The 23,031-nt window shown below is 42.0% G+C and overlaps 1 protein-coding gene and 1 long non-coding RNA gene across 2 annotated transcripts in view; one reads left to right on the forward strand and one right to left on the reverse strand.

Annotated features, from left to right (window-relative positions):
- Positions 1–23,031, reverse strand: part of ITPR1 (inositol 1,4,5-trisphosphate receptor type 1) — a 393,216-nt gene that overhangs the window by 176,968 nt on the left and 193,217 nt on the right. The window contains exons 25-36 of the mRNA XM_069084059.1: positions 19,476–19,614; positions 17,964–18,014; positions 15,959–16,128; positions 15,697–15,867; positions 14,956–15,021; positions 13,171–13,308; positions 10,271–10,396; positions 8,491–8,691; positions 7,603–7,854; positions 6,560–6,685; positions 4,492–4,620; positions 40–160 (exon numbers count right to left, since the gene is read on the reverse strand). Coding sequence (XP_068940160.1) covers positions 40–160; positions 4,492–4,620; positions 6,560–6,685; positions 7,603–7,854; positions 8,491–8,691; positions 10,271–10,396; positions 13,171–13,308; positions 14,956–15,021; positions 15,697–15,867; positions 15,959–16,128; positions 17,964–18,014; positions 19,476–19,614 — 1,690 coding nt within the window. The remainder of the gene's footprint in view (positions 1–39; positions 161–4,491; positions 4,621–6,559; positions 6,686–7,602; positions 7,855–8,490; positions 8,692–10,270; positions 10,397–13,170; positions 13,309–14,955; positions 15,022–15,696; positions 15,868–15,958; positions 16,129–17,963; positions 18,015–19,475; positions 19,615–23,031) is intronic.
- On the forward strand, positions 96–19,094 carry LOC138158104 (uncharacterized). Its single transcript, XR_011167554.1, has 2 exons — positions 96–222; positions 18,798–19,094. It is a non-coding gene; the product is annotated as an uncharacterized lncRNA (long non-coding RNA).

Raw genomic sequence — 23,031 nt, forward strand, 5'->3', positions numbered from 1 at the left:
GGTTACATTAGAAACAAAGTCAACTGTCAGGTTTCTTACCTACATCAGAGAGCACCCTTATGCAACTCTCCACGGAGGCTTTCTGGCTTGGCATCAGCCAGTTGCAGTGATAAACCCTGAACACTCCCTGTAGCAGCTGTACAAAGACTGGCTGACGAGTCTAAAAGGGGAAAAAAGGAGGAAAAAGATCATGGAAAGCTGCATTTTACTCTCAAACAAACAGTAAGTCATCCCTCCTCATTCCCAGTTGGGTTTTCAAGAATAGCTCTCTTTATCCACAGGCCATACAAGGAGTATTCCAGGGCAAAAGGGGAGAGAGGTCTGATGAATAGGGAGATCAACAAACATTTTTAGGAATCATTAGAAATGATAAGGAAGAAAAGCAAATAATTATCTTAAGCCTGAGCACAAAACTGAAGTTATGTGCCTAAGACTGCCCTGAAGAAGGCCCCCTGGGAAATGAGAGAGAAGCAAGGAGAATGGGGGTGTATGGCGGGGAGATGTTAAAAAAATAAAACCTGGGTCTTGGATGAAGTAATACTGAGTTTTGATTTTCTAGAAATATCCTAGCTCTCAACCCCTAGCTCCCAATCCAAAGAATATGCCATAATACAGTATGCAAAGACAGCAGAGGTAATGAATCAATGTTTAAATGTTGTCTATTAATGATACTGATTTCCCCTAAAAAGTAGGCAAAAGACCAATCACATCTTTTACTAGAAAAGTGTAAGCTTTCACGTGACCAATCCACACCTAAGGATATAAGGTATTTTCAGAGGTATTTTCATTTCATTTCATTTCATATTTTCAGAGGGTAAATCTACTTTACTTGAAATCTATAGTAGAAAACTTCACTTCACTGGATGAGGGATATACAGCCCACTTTACTTTCCCAGTTCACACAGTTAAAAAGCTAATCAGCTTAATAAAAATTACCAAGCAAGTGTTCTGCAAGGCTTTTGGGAGAGGAAGAGAGTTGATTCAGGCAACTGAGAAAACACCCTATAAATGCTAATAAAAATGATGTCTGTTGAAAGAAAACTGAAGTTAGCCAAAGAACTCAGGCCTTCCTGTAAATGTTGGCCCAGAAGAGAATCTGATATCTACCTTCATAAAGCAGGGATCATATAACTCAGTTCCACAAGGTGGACACACATCCTTCTCACTAGCTCTTATCATTGTCAGGGATACAAGTACAAGAGCCCAAGGATTTGCAGAAATTTCAAATGAGAATCAACAACAGCAACAATAAGTAGCGTTTATTCGGTGCTTGCTTTTCTGCAGAGCACTTTACAAATATTTTCTCATTTGACCCTAACAACAGCACTAAGAGGTAGCTGCTATTATTATCTTCCTTTTTTTGGATGAGGAAACTCAGGCAGAGGTTAAGTGACTTGCCCAGGGTCACACAGCTACTAAGTATGTGAATCTGGATTTGAACTCAAATCTTCTGAACAGTAGGTCCAGTGCTTTATCCATTGTGCCACCAGCTGCCACTTTAGTGTCTTTCAACTGCTCACAAGCTAAATACTTAATATAAAGAGAAATGTGTATCAAGTGCTTTCTTTGTATCTATCTGTGGGAGATGGCTCTTGCTCTCCCAGGATTTAAAGTCTAGTAGGGGAGATCGGTCATATACAGGAAACAAGGCCATATGTAATGGGAATGCAGATTTGGAAGATCTTCCCTGCCCCTAGGCTGGGGTGCACCTGAAGCCTGGGGTGGGAGGCTTGTTTTTCAGTAGATACTTCTTGATTGGCCAGTGGGTCAATAAGGTTGTTATATTCTCTGAGCCAGGAGAAGGCTATATAAGCCCTGATGTGTAGCTTTGTTTTGGGGGCTCACTTTGAGAAGTGTTCTGTGATTTGATCTGTATTCTGGGAAGCCGTTGTCCAGGCCCCGCCCCCCGGCTTTGAAAAACCCAGATGTGGCAACCCAGATGTTGACTGGGTATGGATGTAATGGTTGGACAATTTGGAAATCTGTCTACTTGATCTGTTTCTGTCTTGATAATTCTGCCTGTATACTTTGAAGTTCGGGGTGTTGAACTTTTCCCCTGAACAAGGTAAACGATATATGTCTGACTGATTAAAGTAAGCTTGTTAACCCATTTTGAGTTGCTTTCCTTTAACAAAGCAGATCCAAGAACCTGTGCTAGCAGCCACCCTGGGAACGCTGGGGTGCTTGCTGCTACACCATACTGGCGTAAGTAATAGACAAGAAGCACTACACAAATCACAGAGATCACCATTTTCAAAAATTCAGTATTTACACATCTGCATGGAAAAACAATCTTCCTAACACTTCTGATCTTCACAACAGCCTTTTGTGGACCAAATGGGGTAATTGTAAAGCACTTAGTAAACTGCCTGCCCACAGGTCAGAGCTATAGAAATGCATATTGCCTTTCCTTTACTGTGGTAGGTGCTATTGCCATTTTTAGCTCCATTTTTCAGATGAGGAAACAGTTTCTGAGAGGTTAAAGATAATTAAAACATAGTACAAGTGATGGGTGAAACACTGATTAAATATCACTCACATAGCTAGTAAATATAAGAGCTGACTCCAAGTCCAGGCCTCTTTTCATGATTCCATGGAGCCTGGGCCTACTCCTTTCTGTTAAAACAGCTGCTTTTATTGGATGCTCCAGCTGCCTGACTGAAGGGCCTCCCCTGAGCACCTAGAGGGCCACATGTGGCCTCGAAGTCGAAGGTTCCCCACCCCTGTCTGGACATTCTAAGATTTCTGCAAGGTAGAGATAGACAGACTAGTGACTAAGAGGTAAGACTTCCCAAACAAATGTAATAAAGCAGCCATGCATGTTGACAGTTTTCTAAGAGAGTCCAACAGAATGATCTGTTTCCACAGTTTACACAGACACCATCACTGCCTTTGTGAGCTGTCCCTTTAAATCACAAGCAAAAACCTGAAATATTACTGCTAAAGAGTACATTTTAGAGTTGGCTACCCAGGAGAAGAGTCCTTTATTGGGTGGGACAAGTCTGGCCTTGAACAGCACATACTATCCTAGCCTCAGAGGTTGCTGACATCAAGGTACCACTTTCACTAGACTTGTAAATCACGGTGCTGACCCAATGCATTTCCCAGGCTTTCGTGAGATAAACTGAAAGCTATTTCTATGTCTCTAGAATAAGCAAGCTACTTAAAGTTTCCAGAATAAAGTGACAGGAAACATGTTTGCCACATGTTGGGTCCGATTATCACTATCAGAGGGAAACTGATATAAACCCATCCTTGCTGAGTGTGGTCCTAAGTATCATCTCTCCAACTCAGGATTTCTAGGCTGCTGCCTTTATTAATGGAAGGTAACACTTGAACTCGTCACCTCTTTCTCAATAACTGCTGTCTTTTCTGTTAGCACAGTGTCTAACACACAGTCATTATTACCATCTGCCCTTCCTTTTCAAAGAGGACCAATGACATCACGGGGTGATGTCTTGACTTGCATGTGAACTGAATTTAAGTGAGACACAGTTGAACAAAGTCGTCAGTCTCATTCTTTCTTCATGAGTCATTGAAGGCCAGCAGCAAGAAAGAAGTTAGGCTGACTGGCAAAGCCTGCGATGCAGGGGATGACCTTGGCGTCTCTGATACCTAACCAAGCTCTAAGCACTCCACAGAGTCTGCGTCAGTCACTTTCGAGGCCATTGGAACAAACTCTTCTCATCTACCCATTCTGCTGGAGGGAAATCTGCTCATGCTTGGAGGTAGACACCCCCTAACTTCCCAAGGGGTCTGAGGTCTATCAGTGATCCTCAACCAGGTTTAGCCCATCTGCCAAGTGTGTGGCAGATGGAACATGCCACAGCTTCTGGGAGCCAGAGGCTAGAGCTGAGTGCCAGGTAGACACCAGAGGTGCTAGTCCTCTCTGAGCACCCCAGTAAACACCCCACAAATGCTCACTGTAACTCCCTGATAATTTAGAGCTGACTGTGCCATTTTAATCCCCGCAAGTGAAATGCAAATGCCTTGATGGCAGACTCCCATTTTGGTTTGTGCATTCTCAGAGCAGCACCTCCAACATTTCCCTCCCAACTCTGGTGATTTCACTGGTATAGAGAATTTACACTGAGGTAACTCACTCTAAAAAGGACAGGTCTGCAACAGCTCTGCAGTTTCTGGTCCCAGTGAGTTGCCTCAAGTCACAATGATAAGCTGCCCTGCACAGCCTGGTAGGTACATAACAGAACGCTGCTGAAATGGATTGAATTGTGGATCCCGGGGAAAGATGAATAAAAGGCTGGATGCCACAAAAAGGGAGGAAGCGTCCCACAGTCACGACTTGGACCACATGGTTCTGGATGTTCCCGGTGTACCCTGGCAACTCCTCAGGGTTTCATCTTCACCCTTTTCCCTGGGGCTATTCTAGTCCTACCTCCTGCTAGCCTGCCAGGTGCCCTTAGCTTGGGTCACCCTCCTCCCTGACGACGGTAGGAGCCAACTCCATTTGTTGGAGGGTCCTTTCCTTACCTGCAAAGTTGTGCTTTGGTCAGAGAAGGGCGAGCTGAAGAAAGTCGTCACAATGCTCATGACGATCTCAGTTACATATTTCTCCAGGATCGAGTCGGCGTGTTTCCTGTCACTGGTGTTGTTACATGCCTAAGAAAAGAATTTGAGAGCTTTAGAGACAGTATTGAAGCTTGAGAATTCATTATAAAGCTGAGGAATCACTGACTTCTCTCCTGATGCTTTTCATGGCTGATCAGCACTAAGTGCTGAACAAGCAACTTTTAGGTAAATAATTTACCTATAAAATGACAACTGCCTTAGGCCAGTTCTGGAAATTCTATCATTTTATTCTATTCTTATTGTCACAGAGAACTTCTTTGGGGGTGTCCAAATTCTCTCATTAAGTTGGAATTTCATTTTGTCAAATACAGCTCAAAAGAATAAGCCTTGACTTAGAAATCATTCTGCGTGTTGGGCAACATGGTGTGGTAAAAAAAGATGGTGCATTTGGAGTCAGAAGGCCTGGGTTTGAACGCTGGCTCTCAACCCTGGGCATGTCGGGTCTGGGGGCCTCAGTTTCCTCATCTAGACCTGGAAGGAAACCTCATCCCCCTGCAATTTTACAGATAATGAAACTGTGACCCAGAGAGATGAAGTAATTTTGCCAAAGTCACGGGCAGGAAGTGCCAAATCTAGAGCTCTCTCCATGACACCATTTTTATTAGATTGTAAGCTCTATGAGGGCAAGAACTATCTTTTGCCTTTTTTGGTATCTCCAGTGCCTGGAATACAGAAGGTACTTAATAAATGTGTATTGGATTGAATGGACACCATGAGGCGTCCAATCTCTAAGGTTCCTTCTAAATCTATGACATGCCGTCTTCTTAATGGAATTTAACTTGTATTTAATTTGGTTATTTTGAGGACAGCCATAGTGAGGCTATAATCACAAGCCTGGAAAATAACTGAATCCAGGTAATAATTCTTTATCAGTGTATGTGCTGGGCTTCTGGCACAAGGAGGGAACGAATTAAATAAAAACAGCTGACGCTGGCATGCTCACCATCTCCCAAATTCTCACAACCACCCTGTGAGGATGTTAGTCTAAGTATTCTGGTGTCAGCTGGCTGGAGGAGATTCAGAGAGATAAGTGACTTGACTAAGAACCCAAATCTTGTGAATCTAAGTACAGGACTCTCTACACTGCCCCGCCCTGCCTCTTCTTTGAACAATTCAGGAATTGAGCTGTTCCATCCTGAAGGCCCTAGGCTAGTTTGGGACAAGGCCAAGGAGAACCGGTAGGAGCTGAAAAGTCAAAGCATGAAAGGTTTCTGACATTCGCTGCCGAGTGCTATTAAATGAAGGTCTCTGGCACAAGGCAAAGTAAGCTAGTACTCTAAGTGCTTTCCAGGCTCTGGGCCTAATATTTCTGTCTGCACATCTGACACCAGGCAGTAAATATTCTCGGCATTTGACATGCTTACTACACCCAATGCACAAAACCAAAAAGGATATAGGAAAATCTATTAAGTGCTGAGTTAGAAAAGACACATCAAAAGATGAGCTCCGCTACAGGTTCCCACACACACAAAAGCCACAAAAATAAATGGCCAGTCCAGAAACATTCTCTTATAGGGCTGAATTTTGTGACTATTAATGAGGTGGGGAGATCCCCATAAACCTTGTCTAGTTCAGTATGACAGATACTATCTCAGAAAACAAGTTGTGGCTAAAAAAAGAAAATAGACAGATTTCTTCCCAGAATATAACTAATAAAATCCACAATCAGCAACAAGCAAAAGGCAAAAGGGCAAAAGTAAACAGACAGTAAGACTTTAATGCAACGGTTCACAGATTCAACCACGGAAGGGACTTCTGAGGAGATGTGGTTCCCTTTTTACAGAGGAAGAAATTCAGGCACCAAGAAGATAAGCTATTTGCCCAAGGTCACCCAGGGAGTGAGGAGACCTTGGATCTGACCTCAAAGGCCTGGGTTTTCCTTTTATACTGGAGAGATAAAGAAGAAGGTCAGCCACAAAAGCCAGGATCACAAAGCCAGACTCTGTCTTTGATTCCTAAATGTTCTTACCCTGCAGATGTCAACAAGAAAATTCTCAAACAACTTCCACATGTGGTTACTAGTGTAAATCTCCTTCATTTCAACCTCGGTGTCCACATAGCAATGGTTCAGGAAGTTGATGTAGGCAATTTTAACCTGGAAGGAAGGATGAAAAAGAGGTGAGTAAGAAGACAAAACAGTTGTGGAGACTAGAAGTCCGTGTCCACATCATAAAACAGGCAAAACTGAAGGGCTGGACTAGATAGTTTCTAAGGTACCTTCCAACCTTCCAACTCTAAGTAAGAACCTGTGAGTTAATGATAACAACAGCTCATTTTACATAGCATTTTAAGGCTTGAAAAGTATTCTACACATACCAATTCATTGGAGTCATAACAATTGTATGTTAAATGCTTTGCCCAGATCACACAGCTAGTAAGTGTGGGAGGCAGGATTCAAACCTAGGTCTTTCTTTCTCTCTCCATTGTACTCAACATGACCTGATGAAATAATCACATGTGTAAAAAGAGTGAAACAAGAGTTGGACATAATATAGGAAGCTACAAGCTTCTTACTCAGGTCAAATTCCCTTCAAACTCTGCAGGGTTGACGACTCCTAGGGAAGCTAGGAAACCTGGACAGTAGAATGAGCATTGTCTTGGGAGTTGGAGGACCAGGGCTCAAATCCCACCTCCAACACTTAGGGCCCGTATGACCTTGGGCAAGTTACATCACCTCTCTTGGCTTCAGTGTCCTTATCTGCAAACCAAGAGGATTGGACTATATGGCTCTACCTCAGAGGCCTTGACCTCATACCCTTCCAGCTTCAAGTCTACAATCCAACATACTACAAAAGTTCATCCATGTCTCTCATGTGGGTAAGACTGAAGACTAATTCTTCCTGGCACAGGATTATAAGCCTAATTTTTGATACTTAATTTTTTTTAAAGGGTATTATAGAATTTTTTTCAGGATGAGAGGTTTATGGCTAAACCAGAATTCACAACTTTGAACCTCAGCTCCACACGCACTGAGAAGAGAGGACGTCAGACTCCAGCCCTGCTAAAACTCACCTCAGGGATGCAATCCTCATGGGTCACAACTCGGACGATGTCATCTAAAGGAAGAAGGGAGTTACACTTGATCTCTGTGTAGACATTTTTACCCTCTGTGCACACTGCTAAGAGCTCTACCAAGTGGATGTGGTACATGAGAGGGCTGTTTTCATCCATTCGATCCCGCTCTGACCTCATCATCTGGATGAGCGTCTGGAAGGAGGCCCTGTCATTGTAGAACACAAGGACATCTTCTCCTGAATTGACCAACTACAAAAAGGAAGAAAAACCATGTTTATCAAAAGCTTGAGAGGGAATAAAATGCCACAGAAATCTGTTTATTGAGATTAAAAAAAAGGAGGTTTTATCACTGGCCTTCCCAAATGTTAACAGAGAAGATATAACAGCTCATTTATATTAGGCTGGTTTTATCCCCTTTTCCAAATTAAGCATTATTTGTACCCCAATTCCAACCCAATAATACAAAAAATACATATGGCCCAAGTGAAAAACTGACTGCAAGGAAATGGCTGGCTTTGGAGGGAGTGGTTAGTAGGAAGTCCTCTACAAAAGAGAAGCTTCATACTGCATTAGGTTGGACAATAATAAGGGGGGTAAGGATAGGGCCTGTGTCTTTTTTTGCTACATGAAGCTCCTGGATAAGGAAATTCTGTCTATCAGATAGGCAAGCTGCTCTAGAGACCCTCTGGACTGAGAAGGTAAGGGACCTCCCTGAGTTACACAGCCCGTGTGCCTCAGAGGCCTGACTTGGACCAAGAGCTTCCTAAGTCTGTGGCCAGCTCTCTAGTCACTACACTCAAAGGCTTCTTCAGCTGAGGATGTCACATGGAAAATTCCTACTTGACACCAGCTGTGACTACACAGAAACGGGCAGCTCTCACTCACCTCGGCCATGACCATGTCTTGGCACTTCTTGATAAACTTCCCTTCGGCCTTGACAATTGTTTGCAGGAATTTGATATACTGAACATTCCTGCCATGTGTTTCAATACAATGAACAAAGTGCTGGACGACTCTCTCGTTGATCTCACTGCAGAGCTGGAAGTTATTCATAAAAATGTGCTGCATTGTCACTGCCTCCAGGATCTAACATGGGAAGGAAAGTCTCAGTTTAAGGAAACTGAATACAGAGGATGTCTAAGTATCCAGGAAGCGTGAGAATGAAAAATATGTATAGCTCACGCATAAGCTCTGTGACTTCATTAGCTTGGGAAGTTGCTGGGACAGTAAGAGACGGCTGCCAGTATACCCAGACTGTCCCCCATTGCTGACTTGGTTTTAAGTAAATCTTATGGCACATGCAAGTTAAGTGAGGTGGTAGCAGAGGCTAGAACCAGACCTAGGACATCACTGGTATAGCAATTCCCAGGTGAATAAAGTCCCTCTACCAATACAAACCAGACCTTTCCTGCAAGGGGATAATCAACAGAGAGAAGGGACTAGCTTCAAGGGGCTTAGGAAAGGCTTCTTGTAGAAGGTAGAAAGTAGGGTTTGGTCTGGGACCTGAAAGAAAACAGGGGAGCCAGAAGACACAGATGAGGTATTCCAGGTTTGGGGGACAGCCAGTTAAAATTCAGAGAGGGGGTAGACAGAGTCACACAATGGAAGGGGTGGGCAGGTTTAGGGTGGGATGCTTTGGCTGGGGGAAGAGGGGCAAAGTCTGGGACTGAGAACTGGGTTTGAATAATGAGAGGTGGGGACTTAGAACAACCTTGATAGGGAGGGTACAACCAGGTGGGAGTTTGTTAATCACTGAGAAATGAATTCAGGTGGGTTTGATAGCCACTCTGCCAAATCGCCTCTCCAAGATTTATGGCTTAATAATAAATCCTAATGCACACACAGGTTGCGTGACTTGTCCAGGATCACACAGTTAGCAGGTCTCACAGGCAGGGTTCAATGCGGCCTTCTTTTAGGCCGGTTCTCTATTCACTATGTCACACTATCCTGCAGAGTGGCTTAGTAAAGTAGTCCTGAGGTCCTGAGATTCACTGACTTGCCTAGAGTTACATAGCTAGTAAACACCAAGGGTAGAATTTGAACCCAGGCTTTTTCCTTTGTTACAAGTACAGTCTTGATTCCAGGCAGGCATGGTATAGATCTAAAAATAACTGACTGAAAAATAAGCGATTGATGATAATACTTACATACTACCTACTATGTGCTGAGCACTGTGCTAAGTGCTGCATAATTATTATCTCATTTCACCCTCACAACCACCCTGGGAAGCAGATGCTATTATTATCTCCGTGTTGTTGTTTTTTTTTACAGATGAGGAAACTGAGGCAAATAGAGATTAAGTGACTTGCCCAGGGTCACACAGCTGGTACATGTCTATGGCTGGATTTGAACTCAGGTGTTTGTGACTCCAGAGCCAGCACTCTGGCCACTGTGACACCTCATTGCCCTGACTTGATAAAACCTTTTTTTTGGGGGGGGGGGTAATGATACTTAAAAAAATTCAAACCAGTGTCTTTAACGCCCCCCCCCATACTTAACTCATCCTGCCCGTTATACATTTTTGTTTCCCGTTCTCCTTTGGTGGTACCCCAGGCAACATTCATAGCTTCTAAATGGGATTCCAGACCCAAGAAGAACAAAATTCTCCAAGACAAGCTGTCCTTCCTGCCTCGTGCCTAAGGCTCCAGGTGGTCCTGATCCTTACCCCAGGATTCAGAAAGAGGTTGATATGCTTGTGGAGGAGAGCCTGGTTCTGCTGATTGCCAGCACAGAAGTTCTGTAAAAACTCGTGAGCCAGCTTCATGATCTCCTGCATCCGTGTATCTTCAGCCTAGGGGGAATAATGAGGAAGAGCCAGGGTTAAGGAGGCACACAAGAATGGGAGAGTGGAGAGAATTCTGAAGTGCAAGTTAAAAGACCCGGTTCCCTATGACCTAGTCATAGGAATACTACGATTCCTAGTATTCACTGGGGTAAGGCACTGGGACAGTGTGCATGACCCTTTGGCTATTTGAACTTCAATTCACTCACCTGTAAAGTACAGGTATTGGGCTAGATGCTCTCTAACTAAGCTTCCAGCTCTGTAAATCTGTAAATATCAGAATTCAAAAAGCTTTATGAATTAAGCCCTTTGCACAAATGCTGAAATGGCATTCTGCAGACAAGCCACTTTGGCATCCTTTGGTCCAGAGGAAACAATTGTTTTTAGCAACAGAGAGATGCAGGCTGGTCAAACAGACAGATTGGCTAGCCTCAGAGCTGGAAAGGTGTGGGTTCAAGTCCTGACTCTGAAATATACTTTCTCATTAAGAGTATATGGGGAAGTCACTTAAAATCTCAGTGTCCCAAGCAATCCTCTAAAACTTAAAGGGGTTAATTTTTCACACCCAGAAGATCTCCACACCAATGATCATAGGTCTGTCCCCAAAAATAAATAATTTAGGGACAAAGCAAGATCTATCCCAACAAAATGGTTTAACTACTTGAATCAAAACATTCTATCTCCTGATTTTATGCCACAAGTTGGCACAGAGAAAGTGAGTTAGTAAAAAGTCTTCCCTAATTCGAATTCATTCATTCATGTGGATGATTGATCTAAGGCCACCTGAGCTCCTGGAAGGTAAGCCATTATCATTTTCCCCCTATTAATCAAAATACAGTGTCATGCACCTATCCTTTAGGTTTGCCTGTCAAGCTGTCTACTGCTATGCCAACTACCTGCATGACAAAATGGTATGGGTGATGCCTTCTGATCTGAGCATGAAGTGGATTTAAGTGAGGCCACTCTCCCTTCCAGAGCTATCACAGTCCAGTGGCAGGACAGAGTCAAGATGACAGATGGCTCGAGATGTAGCAGATGACCCTGGCGTCTCTGATGTCTAGCTAAGCTCCAAGTGCTCCACGGCGGCTGCTTCAGTCGCCTCTATGGCCTTGGAACAATTTGTTCCTATCTGTCCATTGCACCAAGGGAAGTCGTCACATGCTTGAGGTAGACACCCCCCACACACACACACACACAATTCACTGAAGTGTCTGAGACCTCCCCAGATGCCCTCAATCTGGTTTAGCCCATCTGTGTAGACCTGCACCAGCTTCACAGAATCTCAGAGGCCACTCCAGTCAACCCTGCCACTGAACAAGAAACCTATCTGCAACATATCTGAAAAAGTGGTCTTTCAGCCTCTGCCTGGAGTCCTAGAATGAGGGGAAACCCACACCCTGCCAAGGCAACCCATCCCACTCTTGTGTTTCTCTATTTGTAAGAAGTTTATCCTCGCTATCATGCTCAAATTTGCCTTTCAGCAGCTTCTACCCAAGTATTCCAGGTCTGCCTTTGGGCCAACAGAAACAACCAAATCCTTCCCCATCATGTTCCACATCTCCATAGAAATTTTACCCAATTCTGAACAAGGAAAGAGGGATCTGATAAGGAGAGGAATGATCCACAGAGCAAAACACAATCCCATCACATTCATACACGCCTTTTTTGTTCCCAAAGCACTCTTACAGATCTCATCCCTAAGGATTCTCAAAACCACCCTTTGAGGGTGTCCAAGTGGAGGCCTCTTGTTTGCTTTATGAAAGAATCTCAGCTATGTGTTTTGACAGTAGAAAAAGGGCAGTGGAAGGTTTAAAGAATTTTCAAAGTCCAAGCATGACCAGGCAAGGCACGTATTGAGGGGAACACAGTATACTTTTTATATTTCTTTGGAAACCTACCTCTTAACACAGTTCCTAGAATATAACAAGCACTTAGGAAATGCTTGTTGACTGACAACTTCACCACGAGAAATCTAGATGTTCCTTAACAAAGACACTTATCTCTGGCTCATAGCCATCATTTTAAATGCTTCTGCACAATTTTATCCTTTTCTAAAAAAATTCTACCAGATAGACTGTGAGTTACTTGAATATTTTTTCTTTATGAAAAGGAATCCAAAAAGGTAATCAGCATTAAGGATAACCTATCATTGAGATTTCCCATTTTCAGAAAAATCCTAGATCACAGGTTCTTAATGTAGGATCCACAAACAGAATTCAGGGAGTCTGTCAACTTGGATAGGGAAAATGAAATCTTTATTTTCACTTACCTTTGGCTACTTTTGTAATCCTCTCTGTGCCCTCAACTAGGCCAGGCCTCTGACTCTGCATTCCTGGTTAAGACTGACCAGAATTTGTGTTCCACTGATACAATCTTTGACAACCAAGCACAATTTTTATACCACAGGAAGGAAGCATCTGCTAGAGAATGTTTTACCTACTGTCCATAAGTCATTTCAGTGGTTCACAGACTATATCTAAAAGATGACATTTTCCATTTCCAGGTAACAACTTCTGGTCCCTTCAGTTAAGAAGGTCCTTGACCTAAAGCATCATCCAATGGGTCTGAAAATTGAGCTTATTAACATCTGTTTCCAAAGGCTTCCAAGTCACTAAATGCTCCCCCCAGACCCATTCACTTTCCTCATCCACCATGTCAATAAGCTCTTTCTTTCTTGTGTTCCATATGTTCAAACACTGGCAATCTCTTCACTCACGGGAGTCTAGGGATAATGACGTAAGCTTGATTCTGCAGTAGATGTCTCTGCTGTGTGGCAGCCTTACCTTTTCATAGGGAATCTGTAGGAGCTCCAGGACCACAGCATGGGCTCCCATGTTTCGCAAGAGTCGCTGTTGTTGCTTTCTACTCTTCCGGACAGAGGCACTCTCTTGGACACACAGTTTGCTAAGTCTAATTAAAATCTGGGAGAAAACAAGAGGTCTGCTTAAGTGGTCCTCTCAGAAGTCTTAGTTCTCTGAATATGAATGTATTAAGAAAAGAAGAGGAGGAAAAGGTAGTTAAATGGCAAAAACAGGTGGGAAGTACCTCCCTTTCTAATACCCCTACTGTGAACAGTAAGTAGGTTCCACAGAGAACCAGACAAGGCTTTGTTTATAAACAGCTGCCTTAGACAGTGCCAGTAAAAGTCAAATGCAGTACTTACTGGTTGCTATAGAAAGCCTAGTTCTCAGAATGATGGTTTTTTTGAGATTCAATTCAATTCAAAATATTTATACTACAACACTGTAAATGGGGGGGGGGGAAATCAACCACAAAACAACTGAAAATAAATGCTTCAAAATTACAAAAAACAAGCCTTCTCCAGAAGACATGTAAGAAGACACATCCCCCCTCTCCATTTCGCAGACATGGGAAGTGCCCTGTGAGGAATACCACATATAAGATCAAACTTTTTTTGATGCAATGATCAATACTGCTGATTGTTTTATTTCTCTTCTTCCTCTTATTCTTTGTTGTTGTTAAGAAATATCCTTTACTATATAAGATGGCTCTCAGGGAGGGGAAAGGGATATGGGGGAAATTTAGGCAATAAGAAAACAAAAATATCCATAAAAATCATTTAAAATATTTACTAAATGCTTAGAGTGGGTAAAGAGTGAGCAAATAAAAAGCAGAACAAAAGTCCTTTCTCTCACGTCTCTGATGGGGGCTACAGTACATAGATAGGCAAATGCACAATAATGTCAAGTTAACGAGAAGGCTCCAGTTATGGGGATTAGGAAATTCTTCCCATAGTAGTGAGCACCTAACCCTAGAAGGAAGGGAACCATTCTAAGGTAGAGAGGAAGATGGAATGTATTCCAGTTACAGACTTTGTCTGTGCAAATGCATGGAGGCAAGAGATGGAAGACTGATTTGGGAGAATGGGCCAGTTGGGGGGAATACAGATTGGGTAAAAGAGAACAATGTGAAATAAGGTTAGAATGGTAACTTGGAGCCAGATTGTGAAGGACTTAAAATTGCAGGCCGGGGAATCTAAATCCTAGAGGCAACAGGAAGTTAAAGAAAATTTTTGAGAAGATGAATTCTTTGGATACATAGTCACAGATGGCAGAACCTGGAAAAGAGAAATGGTTGTGGAAAATATCGCCATCGCCAAAGCCTTCTCTTTTTGGATGGCCCAGAGCTAGGAGTCAACCTGGAGTCCGTGAACTTTTTAAAAAATATTTTGATAATAGTATTTCAATATAATTGTTTTCCTTTGTCTATGTATTGTTTAATGCATTTAATATCGTTCTGAATCTGGAACTAAAAGTTTTAAAAACAAATGTTAAAAATTGCTTTTACATGTAACTGGGGGAAAAGAAAAAGAAAATACTAAAAATAAAAATCATTCTGAGACGAGGTCTGCAGGCTTTGTCAGAAAGCCAAAAGGTCCCTAGATACAAAAAAAGCTAAGAATCCATGCCCTAAAGCTAAGAGCTGATTTCTATAGAGAAAGAAGCTAAGATGTTCAGATTGCCAATTGACCTCACACACTGGTGTAGTTTGCCACGAGAAAGAAAAAAGAAAAAGTGTGGGGGTGTACAGGGGGGTTGGAATCTTACCTCTTTCACCACTCGGTAGTTGTAGCTGCTGGTACTTTCGTGCTTTTGAGACTTGTTGTTGCCTTCCTAGTGACCAAAACATACACATTTCCTGTTACTGTACAATTCTGATGTAACTATACATTTTCTAGTATCATACACAGAGTGGATGACTGAGTCAGCACAAAGCCTTGAAATCATTTTCTAGTAGCAGAGATGGGGACATTGTCAGGTCAGCACCATGTTTCTGTGAGATATCCAGCTGGATCTAGTGGTGCGGTCTCAGCACACTTAGCAGTATTCTCAGTGAAGGTAGCTAACCCATACTCTGCAAGTTTGGATTCCATGCTGTAATCAATGTAAAACAAAGGCTAATACATAGTGACAGAGAATGGCTGGAAGCAAAATGAAGGGACAGACTGTGGCTGGTTCCCATACTTTGAGAAGCATGGAAAGATCTGAGTTAAAAGCTTAGTCCCTTTAGGGAGAAGTTACTTGCCTAGATTATGAGAAAGCACATAGCCTAACGGATAGAGGAACAGAGTCGGAAAGACCTGGGTTCTAGTCTATACACACCAGCTACATGATTATAGGCAAAGCATTCAGCCCCTCAACATCCCCAAGCAATTCTCTAAGATGACAAGGTCAAGGCCACTGCTGGTCTTTAGCAGATTCTGCACTGGGACATCCTGATGCCACCGACACTGCAAGTCTGGGTTTATAACACAGCAACATCCTGGAGAAGGACTCAAGATTCCTCACCTCCGTCTTCTTGTGCTCGATTTCACCAGATACTCCGTCCATCGTCTCATCGGGTCCCTGCCCTTTGTACACCCAAAGTTCTGACTTTTCCACTATGGACCTCAGCTGGTCTAAGTCTTGTTTGATCTGTTTGTAGTTGTCAACATCTTGGCTGGTAACAAGTAGTTGAACCTTATAGGAATATAATCCATTAGTGGAACACAACACCCTTTCTGAAGGACAAGAGTTCCAATGGAAAGAGCTGACACCAACAAAAGACTACCTGTTTGAACGCTTGAAGGACTTCCTGCCTCTGACTGAAGTGTCTGAAGAGAAGCTGAAGTGCCCCAGACACGAGGGGTGGGTAGTCATGCATCGTCAGATGGAGTAAGACTCGGAGAAACGTTCTGCCTCCGTGATCATCCAAGTCCAATGGCGTGTTCTCTTCACTGCAAACATGTGGAAGGGGAGAAGAGGGTAAATCTACTGTAAGCTTTCCCTCCTTCCCTATGAAGCACCATATGGTGGAAAGGACCCAGAAGCCCTGGGTTTGGGCCCATGTCTGATGCTAACAAGGTGTGTCTCACTGTGAACAAGAGACTTCAACTCTCTGAACCTCAGTGCCCTCATCTACCAAATAGAAATAAGAATATATGGTACATCAACGTTTGCCATTATAACTCCATTTTGGTGGGCATGGGTGGGTCCGTCTGCTTTGCCATTTTCTCTTAATAACTAAGGGGAAGTTGAAGTTTCTCTCCTTCAGGAAGAAAAATCAGTATCCCATTAGTTAGCACATAAACAACTCTCTCTATCTCTCTCTCCCCTACCCTATTTCTTTCAATTTCAATTTTCAGCAGATCTCTCTAACACACACACATATTCATATACAAACACATATTAACCAGACCTGGGATGCCATTCATGTAGACAGCTCACAGAAAGGACTTTCTCTTCCTAAAGCAGGGGCACCTGGCTCTGTAGCTTAAAATCTTAGAGAGCCGTCTAGGGCCCCGACACGAGGTGTTAAGTAAGTTGTCCTGGGTCATAGATGTGTTAGAAGGATGATTCAATTTAAGTCTAATAATAATGGTACTGATAACGTTAATATCATCCCTTTTTTCCTTCAATAAAACCAAAGAAGACAGGGATAAGGGGTGATAAGGGTGTCACAATAAGGATGTCACAATAATCATCATTTATTTTAGAGAACCACTGGGTGACTTGCCTATGGTTGAACAACAAGTAACATAGATAGGACGGAGCTCTAGGGTCCCGAAAGCTCTGAAAGGCTCTAGTTGATGTGGGGACCAATCAGAACTTCAGATGAAAGATGCTGAAGCAGGCCACCCCTTGTGGCAGAGCAGCTATGACTAGAGACTGAGCCCAGTGGGGTCATGTTGACTAGACATTGCTGATTCCATCTAGCTGGCCCTCGCCACCTGACTGATCCTTCATCTTGCCAAACTCTTACATGCAATCCCCCTCATCCCCATTTTTCACCTCTTACTCTGGGAAAAGGAATCAAATCAATGTTACCATTATTTCTAGAAAGTGTTATTCATTAGGGACAGCTAGGTGACAGAGTGAATAGAGTACTGGCCCTGGAGTCAGGAGGACCTGAGTTCAAATCTGGCCTCAGACACTTGACACACTTACTAGCTATGTGACCTTGGGCAAGTCACTTAACCCCAATTGCCTCGCCTTCCCCCTCTTAAAAAAGGTGTCATTCATTTCCCCATAGCTCCATTCATCAACCCTATGACTTCACCCTTCCCTGTCTATTATCTCCCCTATCTGTATCTATATTAGAAAGGAAGTCTCAGTAGATACTGAATGACCACTTGTCAGGCATATTATAGTGGAGATTTCTTTGGTGTATGGGTTGGACTAGGTTGCTATTTCCAACTCTCAAATTCTGTGATGCTTTAGGGCAGAAACTATCTCTCTTTTGTCTATATATCCCCAGTGCTTAGCATAGACAGTAAGTACTTAATGAATATTTTGTCATTCATTTATTTTTTCAGTCATTCATTCACTCATTCATTCATATAGCCTGGATGATTTATCTGGATTTAAAACATACAAATCTGGATCTCTTCTTTCCACTAGACTTAGCTACCTTGGGGTGGTCAGAATTCCAAGGAACACACTAAGTAAATTTAACCTGAAGAAAGTCTACATTTCCTTTGACTGCAAGAAATAAAGGCCCAGGGACAGACATGAGAGTCCTCTCCCCTAAAACCCAGAAACAGTTGCCACATAGTATTGAAAATATACTTTCCTTCCTCCAAAGATTCCCTCTGCTTGCTCCTCAATATGTTCAAAGTCAAGAGCCCCTGAAAAATGAGGAATATATGCATTCATGTCATTTGAGAACACCAACATGTAAGACTTCAGAATTTGGAAATATTCACCAGAAAACGGCAACTGAAATTTATCATCAGAAAACAATTTAGATTTAAGTCCCCTGAAGGGGGAAAGGGGAACTCATTTTTTAATGGTGTTCCATTCTCACTCAATAAAATTATCATCACTTTAAGAGAAAAAAGAAAACAAAACAAATTATGAACACACATCATCCCTAGGCTCCTACTCCCCCCCATTCATTCCTAAGTTATAACACAGATAGCTGTCTCACTGAGTGGGTGTTTCCTGAGGATTGAGGGATTCATTAATCTTCAGGAAATACCCCGGGCCCTCAACTGCTAAAGAAGTATTAGGCAGCTAACCAACTCCTTGATGTCCGGAATCATTTACTCTTATCCCCTGAGCACTTACCAAAAATACCTGTGCCCTTACCACATGGGAACCAAACATCTTCCAGGGTTAGAAATAGTAAGTTAGGAAGCAAGCTTTCTCTTACCCGCATCATGAAATGCTTGTGTTGAGGAGAGTTTTATGTGGCTGCTTTTACTCTCTTATCACTTTCCCCTCAAAATCTGACCCCTCCCTAAGAGAAAGCCATTGCCATGCCTGGCTTTAGAAGGTTTAGGGCTAAAAGGAAGCATCTTTTTTTCAACTCATGTCTTTTACTTTAGGCATATCTGCCTAACAGCCCATTCCCAGAGAAGTGAATTTCTCTAGGACCAGAAATTTCATTACTGCCCATTCTCTTCCAGGGGAGGCCAGAAAAATGCCCCATGAGCCTGTGGAAGAACTATGGCTAGTGGGTACAAAAGCTGTGGACATGAACACAAACGTCACCAAGGCCACTGTTATGTGGTCATGCAGTGGGAGGACAGAGGAATAGTCTAAATGTTTATGGAAGGCTTATGGAGAAGAGTCCACAGAGAAGTCTGGTCAGGAGGGTGGCACTCTGAATTTTCTGGTGTTGAAAATGCCTGCTTTGCAAAAAATATCAGTTGCCAGGAAGCCCCCAGGATTTGTGGAAGAGCTGCTGATTAATTCTGAAGAAACCACTAAAATAAACTTATCTAACTATCTAAAAGCAAAAAAAAAAAGGAATGAAGGAAACTTAATCCTCCTCATAATGGAAAATGGGCTTTTCCCTTCGGGGTTGGGCACAGACACATAATGAAAATACTTGAGATCAAAGATGGAATAGATCTTCAGTACGAAAAAAAAAGAAAATGGAAAAAGGGAGGATAGAAAAATAGGAGATATTTTTCAGCCTATTTCCAAGTACAGGTGAAAACTTTTTATGTTGAAAAACCAAGATTTCTTCTAAGAAAATGAAAACCAAGGCAGTTCACATCTGGCTTTCTCTAAGCACGGAGGTCCTCTCTCCACCACTGACTCCACTCCATCTTTGAAGACCCACTGTTGGAATTACTGACCTGGCACATTACTTGGTCCCTCCTGATTGCTGCTTCCTGAGGATGTCTCAGAGGTCTGTGAATTGCTTTCATCAAACTCCCGTTTGAATATACACAGGAGGCATGAGATCCTATAATCCAATCTCACATTCAAAATAAACTGGAGATTCAAGTGGAAATGGAAACATTAGTTATACTAAAATACTGCCTTTGACATCCCCCCCCCCCACCAGCTATGGCACTTGACCTGCGCCTGGTTTCAGCCACACCAAATGTTCTGAAAACTTGGTGAATCAAATATTTAGCTGACCTGTAAACAGTCAGGTTAATAGAAAGATGCTTGGACATCAGAGTATTAAGTCATCCCATATCGCCTTAACTTCTCATGGAGTCTTCATTATCATAGCTACAGGTGTAAATGGTTAATGGTAAGTCAGTGTCCAAAAATGCTATTTTGAAATTCAATCGAATTCAATAGTTGTTAAGGGCCTACGAAGGGCCTTTCAATAGAAAGGAAAGAATGGGGTGTTGAGAAAAATTAGGAGAACATAGAAAGAAATCCACTTTTATTAATAAATGACTTGTTAGATATGACATTGTTAAAATATAATTGTTCCTTCTCATTTGGAAGTAGATCATACCATAATTTTTTCCTGTGTACTAGTCTATTTAGCCAATTTTTTTCTTTCTTAAAAAAAAAATCCTCTGCTATGAAGAGTAGCTCTTTGAGAAATGAAAGGAGGAAGGATACAAAGTAAAATCTAAGTGATATAAAAACAATGGATTTGAGTAAAAAAATCTATTTTTACAAAAATGATATATATTCATGGAATTTGACTCATTCTCCCCCTCTCCCTCCACCACAATCATATCTTCTTACATAGCTATCCTTACCCTACTCCTAATTGGTCTTTCTGCCTGTAATCTCTCCTCTTTTGAGTGTATCCTTTACATACCTTCCAAAATAATCTTCCTGAGGCACAAGCATGATGATATCACTCCCTTTCCTGCTCAGCCTAAAACCTTCAGTGGGTCTTTTACTGCCTCTAGTTTAGAATATAAATTCCTTAGACAGACATTCAGCCTACAATTTTACTGCACCTGAATGTCTAGGCCTATTTCCCATCACTCCTTTGTCCACCCTTTACCTTCTAAATGTCTTGTGACTGTGCATTCACAAAAGCCATCTCACGAATAGACATTCTTCTTTCTCCTTAAAAGTGAAACTCAAAATGCTGCCTCCTCCATGAACCATTTCTTAATCCTTCGTTATAGGATCATAAATTTAGAACTGGAAGTGACCTTAGGGGTCATTTATCACAGGATCACAGGGAGAGAGGGCAAGAAGGGACCTCAGAGGCCCTTTGTTCCAAACCCCCCATTTTAAAGATGAGGAATGTGAAATCAAATGATTTGTCCCAACTCAATATAGGCGTTAAGTCTGAAAGTCGGTATCTGAATCCAGGTCTTTGGGCTCTAAACTCAGAACTTTTCCCACTAGACAACCAGCTAAAAAAAAAAAGCCTTCCCGGGGCGGCCAGGTAGTACAGCGAGTAAGAGCACCCGCTCCAGTGTTGAGAAGACCTGGAGATCGAATCCCGGGCTCAGACACTTAGCACCCACCCAGAAACACCTGGCCGTGTAACCTTGAGCAAGTTACTTAACCCCAATTGCTTAGGGGTGGCCAGGTGGCTCAGCGAGTAAGAGCACTGGCTCCAGTGTCTCCAGTGTCGGGATGACCTGGATCAAATCTGGGCTCAGATACTCAGCACCACACCCAGAAATAACTGGCCGTGTAACCTTGAGCAAGTTACTTAACCCCGATTGCTTAAAAAAAAAAAAGTCTTCCCTTCCTCCTTGTATTTTCCTTGAGCATTTGCTCCTTTATCCTCAACATACTCTCCTTTTTTATTTTATTTGTTTACATGTTATATTCCTCCCCTGACTCCCATACTCCCACCATCAACAATCTGAAGACATGGATTCAACCATTTTTCATTTTAACATCCCTTACTGCTAAGCACAGGGCCTCACACACATAACTTCCATATTTAAGGATTTGTGCCTTTGTCAACTGCGGCACTCTCTTCACTGTTGCCAATTATAATCTTCTCTCCAATTTGTTATACATTCCTTGATAGCTGTTGTGGTCAAAAAGTTCATCCTGCAATCAATGTACATACACTGTTCTTTGAATGAAAGGTATATTATCCATCACTATAGCTATGCTCAAAGTCATTGCAATCTGGATTTTTCTAAGTAATCCCATCATCCTATATCTCTAAATAGAGATAACTACCTCATACTTGCCAATGTTTACACCTTTAATTTTGCTCTCGTTTTACTGCAGTAGCTAGCTAGCATTTGTAAATGATGTCAAATAATAGTGGAGAGAGAGGGTATTCTTGCTTTATCCCTTTCTGTACTAGTGTTTCTCCAAAGCAAAAATAATGCTAGTTCCTAGGCTTTAAATATATCCTTTTGACCATATTAAATAAAGAAGATCCTTTTAAGCTTATGCTTTTTAGGATTTTTAACATAAATCAGTGCTCTGTTTTCTTAAAAGCTTCTTCAGCATCTGCTGTGGTTTTGTTAGAAGAATTCTCTCTTGTGTTCCAATTTTTGTCTACTACCAAAAAAAACTCAACTTCCATAAATTTTTGGACATCTAGGTCCTCTTTCTTTGATCTCTTTGGGGTATAGGCCTAGTAGTGGCATAGCTGGGTCAAAGAGTACAGTACAGTGGAGGAATTTGGGGGGCATGTTTTCGAGAATGGCTGGACCAATTCACCACCCCACTGACACACATAGTGTGCCTGTTCTCTTTAAACCCTCCAACATTTCTCACTTTCCTCTTTATTCATCTTTGCCAATCTGATTGGTATGAAGGGGAACTTTAACGTTAATCACATTTCTCTAATTATTAGGAATTTAAGCCATTTTTTAAAATATATAATTGTTGGTTGGATTTCTTCCTTTGAAAACTGCCTGTTAATATCCTTTGGCCATCTATATATTAAGGAATGGCTCTTAGTTTTACAAATCTGGATCAGTTCCTTGTTATCTTCAATATGAGAACAATATTTAATAGAGTAACTTGCCACGAATATTTTTTCCCAATTTGTCTGTTTCCATTCTAATTTTAAATATATCAAATGGAGAATAAAAAATGAGAAAAGGTTTATCTAATGTTTAGTCCCCAAACTTCTGAGAAATGTCTGCCTCTGAAAAAAGGAGCTAATAAAAAAAGTATTCCTGAAAGTATACTGTATCATGCTTTCAAGTAGACTCATGGTGAAGCAGACTTCCTGTCTTGGCAGAAAAAGTGGTGAAATACAGGAGCAGAATGGAGCACACGCTGTCACCTATGGACAATGCGTTGATGTTTTATTTAACCAAATTGTTTTGCTACAAGGGAGGGTTCTATTGGGTGGCAGTGGAGAAGCCACTGAGAGATGATAAATGATGGGGGAAAATGCACAAAGATTCCTAAACAAAGTGAAGCAAAGAAAAGTATTTTACTTTAAAAATAAACCTAGGGGCTGGTAGGTGGTGCAGTGAATAGAGCACCAGCCCT

This window comes from Petaurus breviceps, unplaced genomic scaffold (assembly GCF_028583685.1).
Source record: "Petaurus breviceps papuanus isolate PSGF00001 unplaced genomic scaffold, PetGlider_PUasm1.0 174, whole genome shotgun sequence".
Classification (NCBI taxonomy): domain Eukaryota; kingdom Metazoa; phylum Chordata; class Mammalia; order Diprotodontia; family Petauridae; genus Petaurus; species Petaurus breviceps.